Source organism: Podarcis bocagei, assembly GCF_964188305.1.
Source record: "Podarcis bocagei genome assembly, chromosome: 6".
NCBI lineage: Eukaryota > Metazoa > Chordata > Lepidosauria > Squamata > Lacertidae > Podarcis > Podarcis bocagei.
In genome coordinates this window covers 85,944,106-85,960,732 of record NC_138130.1, presented here as the reverse complement: position 1 = coordinate 85,960,732, position 16,627 = coordinate 85,944,106, and the positions used below count along the sequence as shown (strand labels likewise).

The 16,627-nt window shown below is 45.8% G+C and overlaps 1 protein-coding gene and 1 long non-coding RNA gene across 2 annotated transcripts; one reads left to right on the top strand and one right to left on the bottom strand.

Moving 5' to 3' along the window:
* Nucleotides 1-2,148: 2,148 nt before the first annotated feature.
* Nucleotides 2,149-5,891, bottom strand: LOC308588994. Its single transcript, XR_014009006.1, has 3 exons — nt 5,800-5,891; nt 3,329-3,446; nt 2,149-2,326 (listed from the first exon to the last, which is right to left on the bottom strand). It is a non-coding gene; the product is annotated as an uncharacterized lncRNA (long non-coding RNA).
* RAB39A (RAB39A, member RAS oncogene family) lies at nt 5,830-16,447 on the top strand. The gene is made up of 2 exons (XM_081197719.1): nt 5,830-6,300; nt 13,574-16,447. The coding sequence occupies exons 1-2, from the start codon at nt 5,954-5,956 to the stop codon at nt 13,998-14,000; spliced, it is 774 nt and encodes a 257-aa protein (XP_081053845.1). The 5' UTR covers nt 5,830-5,953; the 3' UTR covers nt 14,001-16,447.
* Nucleotides 16,448-16,627: the final 180 nt, after the last annotated feature.

Genomic DNA, 16,627 nt, shown 5'->3' with positions numbered 1-16,627 from the left:
CCTATCTTTGATAAACCAAGTAAGGGCTCATCCACACTTTCGCTTGCCCTGTATTTTAATCACATTGTGTGCAGATTAATTTCCCCGGGGTACAAGAGCTTTTCTCATTGTTACGTGGATGTGCCTTGCAAAGGTCTGATCTCAACCCGCCGAATCAGAGCTTATTGAATGCATGGGAAATCTAAATAGAGGTTTTCCTTAACCGAGCGTCAATTCAGCGGGTGAGATTGGATTTTTGCACAGCTGTGAAACTTAGAAATGTGCTCATGGTACCAGGTGGTTCTATGAGCTCCTGCTATCAATACTACTTGAGCCTGCAAAAGTTTCAACCTGAACTTAGGGCCCCTCCATTAATGATCATTTGTGCTCATTGTGATATCAGCACAATTATACACAATCCCACTTTCAATACTTTTTGTGCCTGCAAATGTTTTGGGCTGAACATGCTGCTTCATTTTCAGTTGATACATGTCTTGTAGCTTCCTGCTGAAATCCTGTAACTTCTCATACAGCAAATGTTCCATGAGGGTTTGGTTTTTTTGTCCGTCCCCCCGCCCCCGCCATGTTTGCTACACCGTAGACAAAAGTGTCCCTCCAGATGACAACAACTCACTAACACTGGGGAAGCATCACAGAAACAACTAATAAAAGCAGAAGGATGTGGCGATGGCCCAGTATCAACCCGCGACTAAGGCGTTATAACTGCATCAATGATGTGTTGCGGAATACGCCTGTGGGGAATATTTTGAAAGCAGATATGAAGGAAGGGAATTCGGCTTTGAAAATACAGCTCTGTATTTAAGGAAAAGAGAGAGAAATCTACCACGCTGAAGAATAAATATTGTAGGGAAGCCAAGGGATTCTAACAGCCCAACATGCTGTAGAGTCTGTTCATTTAGCTTACTCGAATTTCTGGAGTTCACCAGCATCTGTGCAAGATTTGGAGCACTGTGGTTCTCAGAGGATGGGTGGAGGGCATTCCTAGGGAGGCACAAACAGATGCCAGCAAAGGCACATGCTCCCCACCAACCCCATTCCCAAGGGTGTCTGTGCAGAGATTTGTAGCATGAACTTATGAATGCCTACTCAAAGACATACCAATAGAATTAGTATGGCCAAAGCTCAGTGATACAGGATGTGCTTTGCTGGAAGGTGGTTCCAGATTCAGGCACCAGCATCTCCTGGTAAGATTCCTCTTGTCTGAAGCCCTGGAACACACTGACACTGAGAGTAGACACTACTGATAGGTATAAGGCAGTTCTATGTACTCAGAAGTAAGTCACGTTATCTCATAATTTGGGAAGGACCAAAGCTCAGTAGCAAAGCATCAGCCTTGCACGCAGAAAGTCCAATTTTTTATTCCTGGCATTGCCAGGTGGGGCTAGAAATGTCCACTGTTTGAAACCCTGGAGAGCCACTGCTGTGTGCCTTTTTCCCCTGACTTCAGTGGAGCCTCATGCCTCATGTTGTGAAACTTTCAACACCTCTTGAAGCTGCCCTCGTCTTCCATTCTATCAGAACTCATGTTCATTTCTTCTTTATTTCCCCTGGCTTTTAAATGCACCCTGTTCCTCTTTCGTTGTAGCTTCCAAGCTGAAATGAGCAGCATTTTATTTGTTGGAAATAATTATTGTTGTTGTTGTTGTTGTTGTTGTTTTAAATCTTTTCCAGGTTGCATGGCTTAGAGAAAAGAAGTTCCACCCACCTCCCAGCTGTCGGAGAACAAATTAGTAGGCTTCTACTGAGTGTGTAGCAAACTAAAGCCATAAATTACTTTGTTTTCCAGAACAGTAGCTGTATTGAACTGCTGTACTTGTTGTTGTTTAAAAAATCCTCTGTACAGTTAAGATCCCAGCAAACACAGGGGGCTGACTTCTCAGGTTGGGAATTCTCATCTGAGATAGCTCTGGTGAAAACTGAAGCAAACTGGTCTTTATTCTGGATTCATTAATACAGAACACCTTTTCTCTCAGACTTTGTCCACGGCTGGAATGCAACTCTTGACAGATTATCTGGAGAGGATGCAGCCTTCAAAAACATTGCCCACTCTGATGTATAGCACTGAACTGAATGCCTAAGGCATTCTGTTTTAAGTTATTTATTAATTAACTTCACATCCTGCCTTTCCTCCTCCAAAGGAGGTCAGGGCAGCAGCCCAGGGCCATTGAGGGGTGTGGCCTGGAGAGAGGAAGCTCGTCTGAGGAGAGTCCTGAAGGCCAAAGAAAGGGGTTCCAAGATCCACATTTTATTATTGAAGCTGAAGTTCAATGTCCCTCCTTGACAGCACACCTCTTGTTCCTAAAGCTACTTTGATTCTGATTCATTCCTGTAATAGGAAATGAAGACAATATTGGGAGCAAAAATGAAATATGAAAAACGGTGCGTCCATCTAAGAAACAGCAGTAATTTCGTTAATGAAATTGTAAATCATTTTACACTTTCTTTGCTGTCTTGAAAATCCCCCTACACTGAGATACAATCACGTGCAAATGTGAGACTAATTGATCAATCAGATGAGGGGTAGATGATGACCAATCAACTAAAAATGCACAGTCTTCTCCAGATACATTCATTCATTCAGCTTGAATGTTCCCTACCAGTCACACGTGTCATCAGCTGGGTTTGTGCTGGTCTCTCACATTTCTTACAGAGCAGACAACAGCAGAACTCTTCTGGGCAGAGCCACACAAAGTGTGGTGCTGGCACTGGATTTCCCCTATGCCCCATTTTGCCTGCGAGTGATTTCTCCCAAGTGCATTGATTTCCCCCATACTCTCAATTTGGCACACACGTTGCACTGCAGTTCCACTCTGACGTCTGCCTTTCCTTTCCATCTGCACAAGCCAAAAAGCTATGTGCCCTATCCAGGTCCTAAGCTGTGTCCGGGATCACCACAGGCTATGTTCTCAAGTAACCTGATCCTGAGCTGCATAGGGGGCTTATATGTTAGCACCAACACTTTGAACTTGTCCCAGTAGCAGATTGGCAGCCTGTGGAAATACAGCAAGCAGGGAGTTTTATGCTGGCAGTAGCTTGCTCCCACAAGCAACCAAGCCACTGTGTTCTGCACCTGCAGACCAACCCGAAGGGTAGCTCCACATAGAGCACATTTGCAGGAATCCAGCAGCGAGAAGCATGGGCAACTGTGGTCAAGCTATCCTGATCTAGGAACTGCCGTGGCTGCCTTACCCAGCAAGTCGGAAAAAGGCACTCCCATTCATCAAAGACACCTGTGTCTCTAGTGACAGAGTGGGATCCAGAATCACCCCCAAACTATGCCCATGCTCCTTCAGGGAAAGTGTGACCCCATCCAGGGCAGGTAACTTACTGACATCCCAGATCCAGGAACCACTATCACACACAAGCTTCCATCTTACCAGGATTCAGCCTTGGTTTTCTAGCCTGCATCCAGCCCACAACTGCACCAGCCGTTCCAGATTCAGATGCTACAGAAAAATACGAGTTAGGTATCATTGGAGTACGGATGACAGCTTGCTCCCAAACTATTAAGGTTCACTCCCAATGGGTTCATGTAGATGTTAAATAGCATTGGAAACAATATAGTGAATAATAGAATCATGGAGTTGGAAAGGCCTTCAGGATCAGCTAGTCTAACCTATGCAGCTGTCCCATATAGGCATCAAACCTGCAACCTTGGCACTGTGCTCTAACCAACTTTGCTCTCCAGTGCCCTGAGATCCAACGGGAGTTGTTTTCCAAGAGCATCTGGAGGGCATCAGGTTGAACATTTGCTTTCACTTCACTTCTCCATGGGTTTTATTTAAAGAGGGGTGTTTTGACAAGCTGGTTCCAGTTTTTAAACTATGTGTTTTGTTGCTGCTGGTGGTAATATATAGCAGTGTTCCCCAACCTTGGGCCTCCAGCTGTTTTTGGACTACAATTCCCATCATCCTTGACCACTGGTCTTGCTAGCGAGGGATGATGGGAGTTGTAGTCCAAAAACAGCTGGAGGCCCAAGGTTGGGGAACACTGATATATAGCACTCAGGTCTCTCGGTGCTCCGTTTCGAAAAGGTGCTGAACGGACAGCTCCCTTATTCTAAACTGCTTGCCACAGGAGATCCTCAGTCTATTTAACAAGGAAGAAGAGCCACTTTCAGAGTCGGGACTTGGACGCAGAGGCCCAGGGCTCCTCAGCAAGGGTCTCCCACACGCAGCAGTTCATTTCACATTTTGCATACAGTGGAGTAATGCATTTTTCCATCTAAAGACCAACCCACCCACATGATCATTATGTCAAGAGCCTGCTGCCTTATACTGCACCACTGAGAGATCTTTTCAATTTCCAACCATCTGTGGGTGGTGGCCACCCACAGAGTGCCACCCATCAGCCAGCGCCAAGCCAAACATTATTCCACTTAGCAAAGCCCAAGAGAAAGAATGCTTGAGCCTTTGAATCGTGCCAACCGACCAGCACGGTTGCCAGTGAGCTCAAAAATCTCATTGCGCAGCAACCCATCTTAAAAATATCCACAGCAATGTTTTTGTAGTGTCAAAATGCTGCCTAACTTCTAAGACAGCAAGAGGAACCAGGCAACCACCTGTTTGATTGCCCTTGGTGTGGTGGAGGTGCATTTTAGCTTGAGAAATTTGCCTTCTCTGTAGCCGGCAGTGTGTGGTTTTGTTCACATGCTTAAGACGCACAGAGCTATTTGCTTTGTTAGCATCTGCCCACGATGCACTTAGGCAACCTCTGATCCTGGAGGTAATATATAGTCACTATAACAACTTGTAGCCACCAAGAGGCTATTCTTCCAAACTTTCTTTAATCCCTTTTTTAAAGCCATCTAAGGTGGTCCCCTTCATCACATTTGGTGGGAAAGAGTTCCACGGTTTAATAAAGTGATGGGTAAATACTTCCTTGGAGTGGGAGGTGCTGGCAGTCAGGATAGAAAGTCGTGGGTCTGATGCACCAATGTTTACTTCTTCATACATATCTTCCAGGTAATGTATTTTAAAATATACGCCGACAAATCGGACATGCCAATGAAACAAGCAAGCGTTTTGCAAACCCGCCGGGCAGGTGTACCTGTCAGTGAGCCAGGATTTGATTCTAGCTCCCTTTTAAAACATACCCTCAGTGGTATCTTCACATTCGCTTTGGTTTTTTGCCACCATGCGGTGATGTGAAACCGCCCTGAGCTGCTAAGCCTGTTTCGTGCCTCCTTCTAAAAAGTAGGAGCCCTGCCTGGTTGCTCCGACGTAACCAGAAACAATGTCCTGACTTAAACCCTCCCCAAAGAGCCCAAGAACCCGTTTTCAGTGCCAAGCCTGGGAACATCAACGCGCCTCTCTGGGCACGTGCAGAGTGCTTTTCTCCCGGGGGAGCAGCGACGGACCGGGGCACGAGGCGAAAGGGGCTTGCTGGGCTCTCAATTTCAGAAAGGGAGCCTCAGAGCAAAAAGGGGAAACCGACGCCGAGCCCCGGCAGCCCCTCGCGCAGAAGCGGAGCCAAGCTGCCAATCCACGCCCACCCGACGGTTTAAAAGCCTCCTTCTTTTCCCATCCCAGTGGCAGCAAAGCAGTGGGCAGTCCCCGCCCTCCTCCTCCTCCTCCTCCTCCAGCACCGCCACCACTGGGGGAAAACTGGAAAAAATAAGCCCACCCACCGCCCAATCAAAGGGAACAAAGGCGCGCCATCCGCTCGCCTGGAATCCTCTCCCTGCTCCGTCGCCCCCCGTCTGGTCTCCTCCGCTTTCCCCTCTCCGTTAGCAGGGCAGGAGGTAAGCAAAGGCAGCTCCATTTCCCCCCCAGACCCGACCGCCATCCCTTTCCCTACCCAGATCCGCCTTGCAGACGGGGAGAGCCCCGGCCCGTGGCTCCCCTCTCCTTCCCGCGCTGCTCGTCGAGTCCCCGCGCTCGGACCAGAGGCGCCTCCGTCCCGCCCTCCGTGCTTCCCTTCCTCCGCGCGTCCCTCCCTTCCTGCTGCGCCAATGCCTGGGATAGGGGCCGTGGGAGCTCGGTGCAGGCACCGCCCGAGGAGGCGACCCAACAAGGCCGAGGACGGCGGCGGAGGAGCCCACCCGGCCGCCTGCTCCTCCTCCGGGGAGAGCGCCATGGACGCAGCCATCTGGATCTACCAGTTCCGCCTGATCGTGCTGGGCGACTCGACGGTGGGCAAGTCGTGCCTTTTGCACCGCTTCACCGAGGGCCGCTTCCCGGGGCCCATGCACTCGGATCCCACCGTCGGGGTGGATTTCTTCTCCCGCCTGGTGGAGATCGAGCCGGGCAAGAGGATCAAGCTGCAGCTCTGGGACACGGCGGGCCAAGAGAGATTCAGGTATAGCAGGCGCCCCTTCCCGCCCTCCTCCCGAGTAATATGCATGCTGTTTAACCAAGGGGTGTCTCCGGAATCTCTCCCCCCCCCCCACGCTGACGAGAGGCTTCTGAGTATATGCAGAGTGCCTCCTCTTCGCCGCAGATCAGCAGCTCCGTGGATCCACCCCACCCGCCTTTCCCGCTCAGGGCGTGTTCGTGCGTGTTAACCCCTTGAAGGTAGTTAACTTTTTGCAGGCATCCTTTGCCAACCTGCTGTCTCCCCAGTTTTCGGACTACAACTTCCATCAGCCGCGACCAGTGTGGTCATTGGTCAGGGATGTTGGGAGTTGTAGTCAGGAAAAAATCTGGAGGGCATCGTGTTGACAAAGGCTGCTTTGAATGTGCTGATTCAGATCTCTAGCAACACCGGTGTAATTAGGTTTGCAGAAGAGCAGAGTCCCCAAGGCTGGCCCTAAGGTTAGGCACAGTGAGACAGTCACCTCAGGCGGCAGATTTGGGGGATCATTTGAAGGCAGTAATTAACTTAGGATGGCTGTGTTTCTACCCCTAGGGAAAGAGGCTTGTGAGGTTTTCTGCCTCAGGTGCTTAAATAACTTGGTCATCTACAGGCACTATGCAGTTTGTCTGGGAAGTGGACACCACTTGATGTTCTGACTCAGGCAGCAAAATACATGTGCTTTGTGGCACCTAAACAGGTTGAGTGTGGCATCAGCTTTGGTGGACCAGTGTTGACTTCATCATCGGGTGCATGAAATGTGGTTCTTGGTGGGGATATATATAAGACACACGTGGACATACACACTAGAGAAGAAGAAATGTCAACAATGGAGCCTCTCACATTTCAGGGCATTTGGGCCTCATCTCTTTTCCACATCCCATAAAGCAGGTTCTAAACCACAAAAGCTTTTGCCACCCTCCAAAATCTGCTTGTCTCCAAGGAAGTCTTCTATATTTGTTCCAACAGGCTAATGGGGCAGACCCCTATGAAATTAGTCACTGTTGTATTCTGACAACCATTCTTGTGTCCACAACCACCCAGCGCCTCCGTCATCCAAGGCCTCTTTCTATCTAAGGCTTATTTTCAGTGAGGCTTTGTTTGTTTGTTTCATTCTCTTTCTCACAATAAGAACCATCAAATTTGGCTTCAGGGCGGACCAAATAAAGTGCATAGTTAACTTGGGGAACTCAGTGCCACTGGACAGCTTTAAAGGGAGAACAGACAAATTCATGGTGGATAAGGGCTATTAATCATAATGGCTGTTACTAACTCCAAGATCAGAGTCAGAAAGCCTCTCTGGGCAACAACAGGAGGAAAGGAATATTGTCCTCATTAAGAGCATAAGAAGAGCCTACTGGCAGTAACAACAACAACAACAACAACAACAACAACAACTTTATTATTAAACCAACAAGCAGGACCTGCATGCAACAGTTTTCTCCCTATTTGTGATTCCCAGCAATGTGTATTCAGAGACATGCTGCCCCCAACAGTGATGGTAAAACCCAGCCATTGCATGAATCACCTAAGAATCTGTCCAATCCTCTTTTAAAGCCATTTAAGTTGGTGGCCAATCACTATCCCTTGCGGAAGGGAATTCCATAGATTAACTCAGGTCCTCCATGTGGGCTTCCCTGGGCATCTAAGTAGGCGCCTCTAGGAAACAGGAAGCTGGACTCGATAGACATTTGGTTTGATCCTTGTACAGTACAGTGGTACCTCGGGTGAAGAATTCGTTCTGAAGGTCTGTTCTTAACCTGAAACTGTTCTTAACCTGAAGCACCACTTTAGCTAATGGGGCCTCCTGCTGCCGCTGCGCCTCTGCTGCACAATTTCTGTTCTCATCCTGAAGCAAAGTTCTTAACCCGAGGTAATATTTCTGGGTTAGCAGAGTCTGTAACCTGAAGCATCTGTAACCTGAAGCGTATGTAACCTGAAGCGTATGTAACCTGAAGCGTATGTAACCCAAGGGACCACTGTATTTTGCACTGGTTCCCCGGGCCTGAACTTCAAGTGTTGCTGCTCCTAGGACAGCTAACAAAGAATAAAAGTGATGTGAAACTACTAAAATCAACCAAGAAAATAACAGCAACAGAGCAGCAGGACAATAATGCAAGCATAAAAACGCAGCAGCAGAATAATATTCAGACTGAAGCTAAGTTTGAAAAGGCCTAGGTTTTGTTGTTGTTGTTTTTTAAAGGCCTCATGAGACTCATGCCTATAAATGAGTCCCAGCTTTTGGACATGTGAAGCAATAAGAATAGGAGTAGAAGATATTTTATTCACCACTCAAGGGCAACCATCCCCCAGACAGGTGGATGGGTAAGAAATCCCAGTTGGAGGATGTGCCTTTGCTTTGCTTCCCAAACTCTTGTTAAAATGAACTGCTGATTCCAGCTCCTAAATTTCCTTTGCAGAATTGCTTCTGCGGGGCCAGTTTGACTCCACTTTTCCCCATCTTCTGTGTGAACAATCGGGAAGTTTGATTCTGTTTGCCAAGGCAAACCTTGGTTTTCTGTTCCACCAGGTGTGTTAGTTAACATAGCAAAGTTGGGATGGTTGTGTTATCAACAACCATTGATGTTATGAACACCCACTTTGCTTATCTTAATCTTTACATTCAATGGGCACAGACAGTACTTTTTGTACTTCATTGCCATTTGGCTTCATTTCTCCTCTGCCAATTGCCAACAACACTTCATGCATCTGATGAAGTGGATTCTAGACCGTGAAGGCTCATGTCACAATAAATCTGTTGGCCTACAAGCCCCCGCCAGCCTATTGGTAAGTGTGGTTAGGACTGCAGCCTACGTCTGTATCCAAGTCAAAGTAAATAAAATGAGAGGCCAGTATAGACTTCATACATAATTGTAAGCTAGTAATTTAACATAACAATGCTCAAGGTCGATCTATATTGAAATGAGCCATATAGATGTGTTGTTTGCTTTCTAACTTACCAGTCAGAGAGACATGTTGGAAGAAATGTGGCTCCAAACTGTTTTTGCTTCATTAACTAGCATTTGGCAGTTGGTTTATGACAAATTTAGTCTTATTGAAATTATCACGTAGACCAGTATTATAATTATTGTGTATAGCTTTCAACATCTGCTAAGGAAAATTATATGCATACTTGATCAGTCAAACAGTACATTGGAAGTTTGCACATTCAAATACTCTCAGCTTCTTGCAGCTGATCTACATGTGAAAATAAATCAAACAGGACAATTCCTAGGATTATACCAATTGAGACTGCAGATAGCGGGTTGTTTTTCAGTGTTTCCTCCAGAAATCATTATTCACTCTTGTCTGCTTGTTTACCCATTTGATAGCTTGTGCTGCAATGAACTTTAGGTTAAACAGTGAGACTTGACTCCTCTCATGCAGAAAGCCAGCAGCTCAGGCAGAACATTAGACTAGAACCTTCTACCCAATGTTAGTTTTCTGTGGCAAGGACATTACATTCAGACATTCTGTTCCCCATCTGAACTATAAAATGGTACAGTCCCAGGCAGTGGTTTGGTGGTAAATTTAGAAGTTCAGGAGCTCCTCATCACAGCCACATTTTAAAGGAAAGTAAAAAAAATATTCAGGCACCCATTTTGAGACATCATTTTATATGCACACACTGAAGAGCAGCAGGACATAGCATAATACCCACTTTATTAGAATCTTCATAACTGCAGCAATGCTATACATAGTTTCTAGGGTGTAAAGTCTATTGAAATCAGTGATGCTTAACTTCTGACTGCATAGGTTCAATATGTAAAACTCACTGAACATTAACGAAATACCTTCAGTTGGCTGAACTGCAACCTTTGCCTTTTAATTACAAAAGCAAGCAGTTTTGCAATGAAGAGTTTGCCATTTAAATTGCTAGCTTGACATGGGAATCCCATCAAAGAGGCCCCCACCCTCTGTTTGATTATTATTATTATCATCATCCTCTGACTTCTGTGCTAATCTGTTGCAAAGAAACTTGAAAGCCTCATTATCACCTCATTCACTTGCCACAACAAGGCGATTTGTTAGTTACCACGATGCTCCTCCAGGTAACACCATCCCTCCTGCTCTGAGCTGCAGTCTGCTGCATTTGCTCTGCACTATACCATAGGTTTGATAGCATGTCAAAGTGCAAGTAGATAAATAGGTACCACTCCGGCAGGAAGGTAAACAGCGTTTTCATGCACTGCTCTGGTTCGCCAGAAGCAGCTTAGTCATGCTGGCCACATGACCCGGAAGCCATATGCCGGCTCCCTCAGCCAATAAAGCGAGATGAGCGCCGCAACCCCAGAGTTGGAAACGACTGGACCTAATGGTCAGGGGTCCCTTTGCCTTTTTATACCATAGGTCTTGGGAACTCTAACATCTGCCTGCTTGAACATGCAAACACAGAAGTTCATTTCAGCATCCTACGATCCCTCACAATCCCTTTAAAAAACAAGAAGATAATTCCTAGTTCTTCCAGTTCTGCAAGTAGGCCATGGTCAAGCGAACTATGCCAAAGAATGCTCTTGGCACCCCCAGAATGATTTTGGATACTTGCTTTTCTCAAACATCAGCACCTCAGTCCTACACGGGAAACGCTTTGGAACCTTGGAGGAAATTCAGAAATGGTATGTGATACAGCACAGGAAATCTTCTGCTCTGGGGTTGTGGGGGAGAGATAAAAATGCTGCTGGCTGCCTAAAGTGGCCTTCTGGATTTCATCCAAAAGCTTGAAAATCTATGTCAGTACCTGAGGAATCCTCAGCACAGCAGAGGTTAGTCGATTAGGGCAAATGAGGCACAGCTTATATTTCAAGCATATTCTTAGCCATATCTCACACATCCTAAAGAAACATTGCAGGGAACATCAGCAGAGTCTTGTGGCACCTTAAAGGTAGTGTAGTCCTACACACAACTGCTCAGAAACACATCCTATTGCGGGGTTAGATAGGACTTCTAAGAGTACATGGGATTGCAATTCTAATCAATGATTCTCTCTGGCAGGGTGCGCTACTTAGAATATACTCAAGAAAACCATCTGATATAGATGCACTCTTAGGATCTGATCATACAGCTCAATTCTTCTGCATGATCATGTATGAGGGTACATTTTACTGGACACCTGCAAATTCTGATATGAATACAGTCATAACTTGGTTCTTGAACGGCTTAGTTGCCGAACAAATCAGCTCCCGAACGCCGCAAACCCGGAAGTAAGTGTTCTGGTTTGTGAACGTTTTTCGGAAGCCCAACGTCCACCGCAGCTTCCGCTCGAGTGCAGGAAGCTCCCAATCTAAGCTGCACCTTGGTTTTTGAACAGTTTTGGAAGTCGAACGGACTCCCGGAACGTATTCAGTTCAAGAACCAAGCTATCACTGTAATAAAGTTGTTTTAAAAAAATAGACAGCTAATTATATTCTTTCCACTTTCTCAGCAGTGTGCAGTATAAACAGGACATAGCAATTTATAATCAAAGTTCATATTAAGCAAGAAAATACTGGACAGGCTCATTTGTTTCAGCAAAGAGCTCCCAAGCAATGGACCAAGCTTCACTGGGAGGTTGCGCTTTCTGCCTTCCAGGAAGAGCATCGTGTTAAAAGAGAGACCAGCTTGGCCCCATCCATTGGCCAGAGGAGCAGCAGATGCAGGGGGGCTTGCTCCCTACCTCCCTGCCAGAAACACTTGGTTTCACCTGCAGTTTGTTTTGGGACTTCAGAAGTTCAGGGGAATGAACTTACTTTGATCCCTTCTGTCACCCAGGTGACTAAGACTGGTGGGTTAGATGGGTTTGGGGTTTGTGTGTGGATGTGTGTGTGATCACAGCCTCTTAACAAGCGACCTTGAGGACCGTTCAGATGCAGTAGTAGCCAGTGTGGTGGGCAGACCTGTGGAGCCAACCTATGTTGGCAACTTTGATGGGACCAGGGGTAGGGCAACTGCAAGGTCATACAATGGTGGGAGTCCCAGAGTGGCTCGGTCTACCAGTGCACCTACCCAGCCCCGGTCAAACCACTGCCCTGCTCAGCCCCAACCAAGTGCTGGTGGGAAGAGGGGCAGCTCCACAACGTTGTCCCACGACACTGTCTGAAAGGTGGAAAAGAAACCTTATCTAAATACATAAAGGTAAAGGACCCCTGGACGGTTAAGTCGAGTCAAAAGCGACTATGGTGTTGCTGTGCTCATCTCGCTTTCAGGCTGAGGAAGCCGGCGTTAGTTCACAGGCTGCTTTCCAGGTCATGTGGCCAGCATGACTAAACCGCTTCTGGCACAGCGGAACACAGTGACGGAAACCAGAGCGTGCGGAAATGCCGTTTACCTTCCCGCCACAGTGGTACCTATTTACCTACTTGCACTGGCGTGCTTTTGAACTGTTAGGTTGGCAGGAGCTGGGACAGAGCAACAGGAGCTCACTCTGTTGTGGGGATTCAAGCTGCTGACCTTCTGATTGGCAAGCCCAAGAGGCTCAGTGGTTTAGACCACAGCGCTATCCGCATCCCGTGAGCTGGCTTGGCCATTGCTGAGAATTAGGCTTGCAATCCTGCTTCTGTTGCATCCTTTGGTCACATTCACAGCATACATTTAAAGCACATGACATCCCCCCCCCCCCAAATAGTCCTGGGAACTATAATTTGTTGGGAATTGTAGTGTGTGGGTGTTCTAGCTTAAAAACTATTGGTGATGGCTGGGGAGGAGGGTAAGGGAAAGTTAGATATGCACCATAGCTCACATCAGATGACTCTCTATTTTCTCTTCACATAATTTGTAGAATAATTGCAAAAAAAGACTGACCACCGCTACCGAATTACAGTGGTGCCTCGCAAGACGAAAAGAATCCGTTCTGTGATTCTCTTCGTCTAGCGGTTTTTTCGTCTTGCGAAGCAAGCCCATTGAAGGATTAGTGGATTAGCGCTATTAGCGGCTTATCTGCTGATCGGATCAGCTGATAAGCGGCTTAGCGGCTTAGAAAAAGGGGGGGAAGGGAAAAAAACCAGAGGAACTCGCAAGACATTGCCGTGTTGCGAAGCAAGCCCATAGGAAATTCGTTTTGCGAAGCACCTCCAAAACGGAAAACTCTTTCGTCTAGCGAGTTTTCCGTCTTGCGAGGCATTCGTCTTGCGGGGCACCACTGTAGAGCAATTCTTCTAATTTGTCTTTTTTAAAATGCCAGGATTTCATTTTGTTCTAAGATCTTCTCCAGCTCACAAGGATACTCCTGTCTTTAAAGAAGTAAACGCAGACAAGCTGGAATGTTCTTTCTTGTTGAGCATGTTTCTCCCCTTTTATTTTGCAGGTCAATCACGCGTTCTTATTACCGAAATTCGGTAGGAGGCTTGCTGGTGTTTGACATCACTAATCGGTCTTCTTTTGAGCATGTGTACGATTGGCTTCAGGAAGCTAAGATGCATGTGCACCCTTTCCAGATTGTGTTTATCCTGGTGGGACACAAATGCGACTTGGAGACGCAGCGCCAGGTCACGAGAGAAGAAGCTGAGGAACTGGCATCCGCCTGTGGCATGAAGTACATAGAAACATCAGCCAAAGACGCCACAAATGTTGAAGAATCCTTCACCGTTCTCACTAAAGACATATACGAACTTGTGAAAAAAGGAGACATTTCGATGCAAGAGGGTTGGGAAGGGGTAAAAAGTGGCTTTGTTCCAAATGTTGTACATTCCTCAGAGGAGGCTACCTCACTCGGAGACCAGTGCCCTTGCTAAATCGCTTGCATGCCAAAGAAGCGTAGTATATCACGTGTCTGGAGAACAAGGCCCGGTTATACAAAATATTATATATGAAGTTGCATTAGATCAGGGGTAAGCAATATCCACTGAGTTGCTTACAGCCCCTACAATACTTATGTGTGGCCTGCACTCTCCTATAAAGATCCTGAGACTCACAGCTTTTGATTAAAAAGCAAAGTACATTTCTGGTAATTAAATATGGGGTGGCAAAGACAATGAAAACAAAGAGGCAGGTTGGGAAAAAAAGTCTGGATGATTTGTTTTCCACTTGTGATTTTTCGAAGTATATCTCAAAGATTTCTTTTTTAAAAAAAAGCAGTCTCAGGTTTCTTCAGCCTTTGTTGCTAGTTGTTTTTCAGAATGTTGAAACAATGGGTTTTTGTCACGAGAAGTGTGGCATATCCGCCACCCTGTAGTTTGGCGACCACTCTGTGCATGAAAATGATACGCAAATTACATGAACTATCTGCAGCAAAAGTTGTGCAGTTCTGCAACAATCCTCTGGTTCCTCGTGTATTTTTTCGAGGATGCTTTGATCACGTTGTATAAGCCTACATGGGATCATCAACTCTGTTTGAGATCGTAGTGGCCTATCCAAATCACAGAACGGAAGTTACCGGTAAATGTTTTGCTTATTTGTACCGTCATATAATAGGGAGCTTTATATTTCACAGTGAATCAATTTGCCTGGCCTGGACGTGATACGATTTCCAAAAAAATGGTGCAGTGTATTCTCAACCCCCAAGAGCTTTGTACTGCTGTCCAACCCTCAAGGAGGGGGGCGGGTAATTGCAAAACTGGGGAAGGGATACTGGGCAACCCCCATACATATCCTCTAGATTCTTCCCCTGCTGTAATATATGCAACAATTCTGCCAGCAACAAAGCCGAGTATTTCATAACTATAAAGCAGAGGCAGCGAGACTCCAGGAGGTGGGAGAGACATCCCTCCTAATTTCCTTCCTCCAAGAGACATTTATATATTATATTTATTTGGCACTTTTCTCACTTTAAGTTGCCAGGGACACATTTATTCTGCATCCAGTGTGCTCCCACCGCTGGCTTTTGAAACCTCAGCCACAATGCATATCTACCCTGCCATTTCTTGAGCAATACTGCTGTTTGGTGTGTTTTCCCTCAAACTGGATTTGATCCAAATGGAAAACTGAAACCACATTCACTTTGCTGTTAAGCTAACGTGTGTACATTTGAGTCTGCCATTGCACACGCACGGATGACGGATGATATAGGAGTTTGGAATTGGTGGGGAAGCCAAACATTTATCGTGCATCAGATAAAGACATGCCTCCTTTCTGATGTGCATGATGGCTGCAAATGTAAATAAAATTCAGTGGGGAAAACAAGCTCTCTTGTGTTTTCAGCCACTAATGTGTGCATAGGCTTAAACAAGTCTATTCCCGATCTTCCTTTGCCCTCTTTCCACCCTTTTATTTTTTTTTTTCAGCCGACCCGTGACTGTCTCAAACTGCTCTCAGCCATAGATTTGACTGGAAGACAGTCTGATCAACTGGTTTCTTTACACTCTTCCCCACTGCCAGCTGATGTCAACATCTTGTAATGTCATGGATACCTGCCAGGATGGCAGGATTAGGTTTTTTTATGTCATTTTTTTTAACCTGTGTATTTCTGCATACCTAGGGAATCCCCTGACTTCACAGAAGCCATTTGCTTATTTTTGAGTGGCCTCCTCTTTCACTTGAAAACCACTGCTTTCATTATGACCCGAGGGAACAATATATATAGATATTTATCACAGAAAAAAATGCTTAGCAGCAAGGTGTTTTCTACAATGCTCTTATTACTGTTTTTATTATGTACAAGCTTTTAAGACATCACATTTTGAAAAGAGGTTAAAATAAAACAATGGACTGTACTGTATGCCTGATGAATCCCAGATTTGATTCACTTGGCCTTATTTCTGGGAAACGGCCTGTTGAAGAGTGTTGCCGTGTTCTGTCATCTCTTGTGCGACTTTGCTGCAAACATTGAGTTTTCCTTCCCACCAGGGCCTCTCCATAGACTGAAATGGTGGGGAAGCTCCATGCATGTGTGGGAAGGCTTATACACACAGGTAAGCCCTGTGCAAATCATAGCATATATGGGCTTTGCATCAGTGCCATGTACTCTTCTATTGCATTCCTTTGCTCATGTAATAAATGTATAGGAAGTAAACGGAATACAGTTGCGCCATCACTTTTGATATTCCTGTAGCAATGGAAAAAAATGTTATAAAGATCAATATATTTCTGAATCTTTAAAAGTGCATGGAAAAAACACTGTTTACAACAACATATTTTCTCTCAACGATCTATGTAACTACTGGTGGCTTAGATACAAAATAGTTTTCTCTGTTGCCAGCTGTGTAAATAAACCACTTAATTTGCCTAATGGGTAAATACATAATTCCAAGTATAAGAAGTTCCTTTCAGCCAGCCTCGCAAATAAGCCCATAAAAGGATCACGACCAACAAACTAATTAGTCATACATTCTTCTTGTGTGAACCGGTGGTATCCAAAGTACGAGAAAGTCATCCAGCCATGATGGAAATCGTGACCAATCCCTTCACTAATTAAATACAGAGG

Coding starts and splice junctions, on each gene's coding strand:
- RAB39A (XM_081197719.1), top strand. CDS start 5,954: ATGCCTGGGATAGGGGCCGTGGGAGCTCGGTGCAGGCACCGCCCGAGG. Junction 6,301..13,573: donor GCGGGCCAAGAGAGATTCAG/GTATAGCAGGCG, acceptor TTTATTTTGCAG/GTCAATCACGCGTTCTTATT.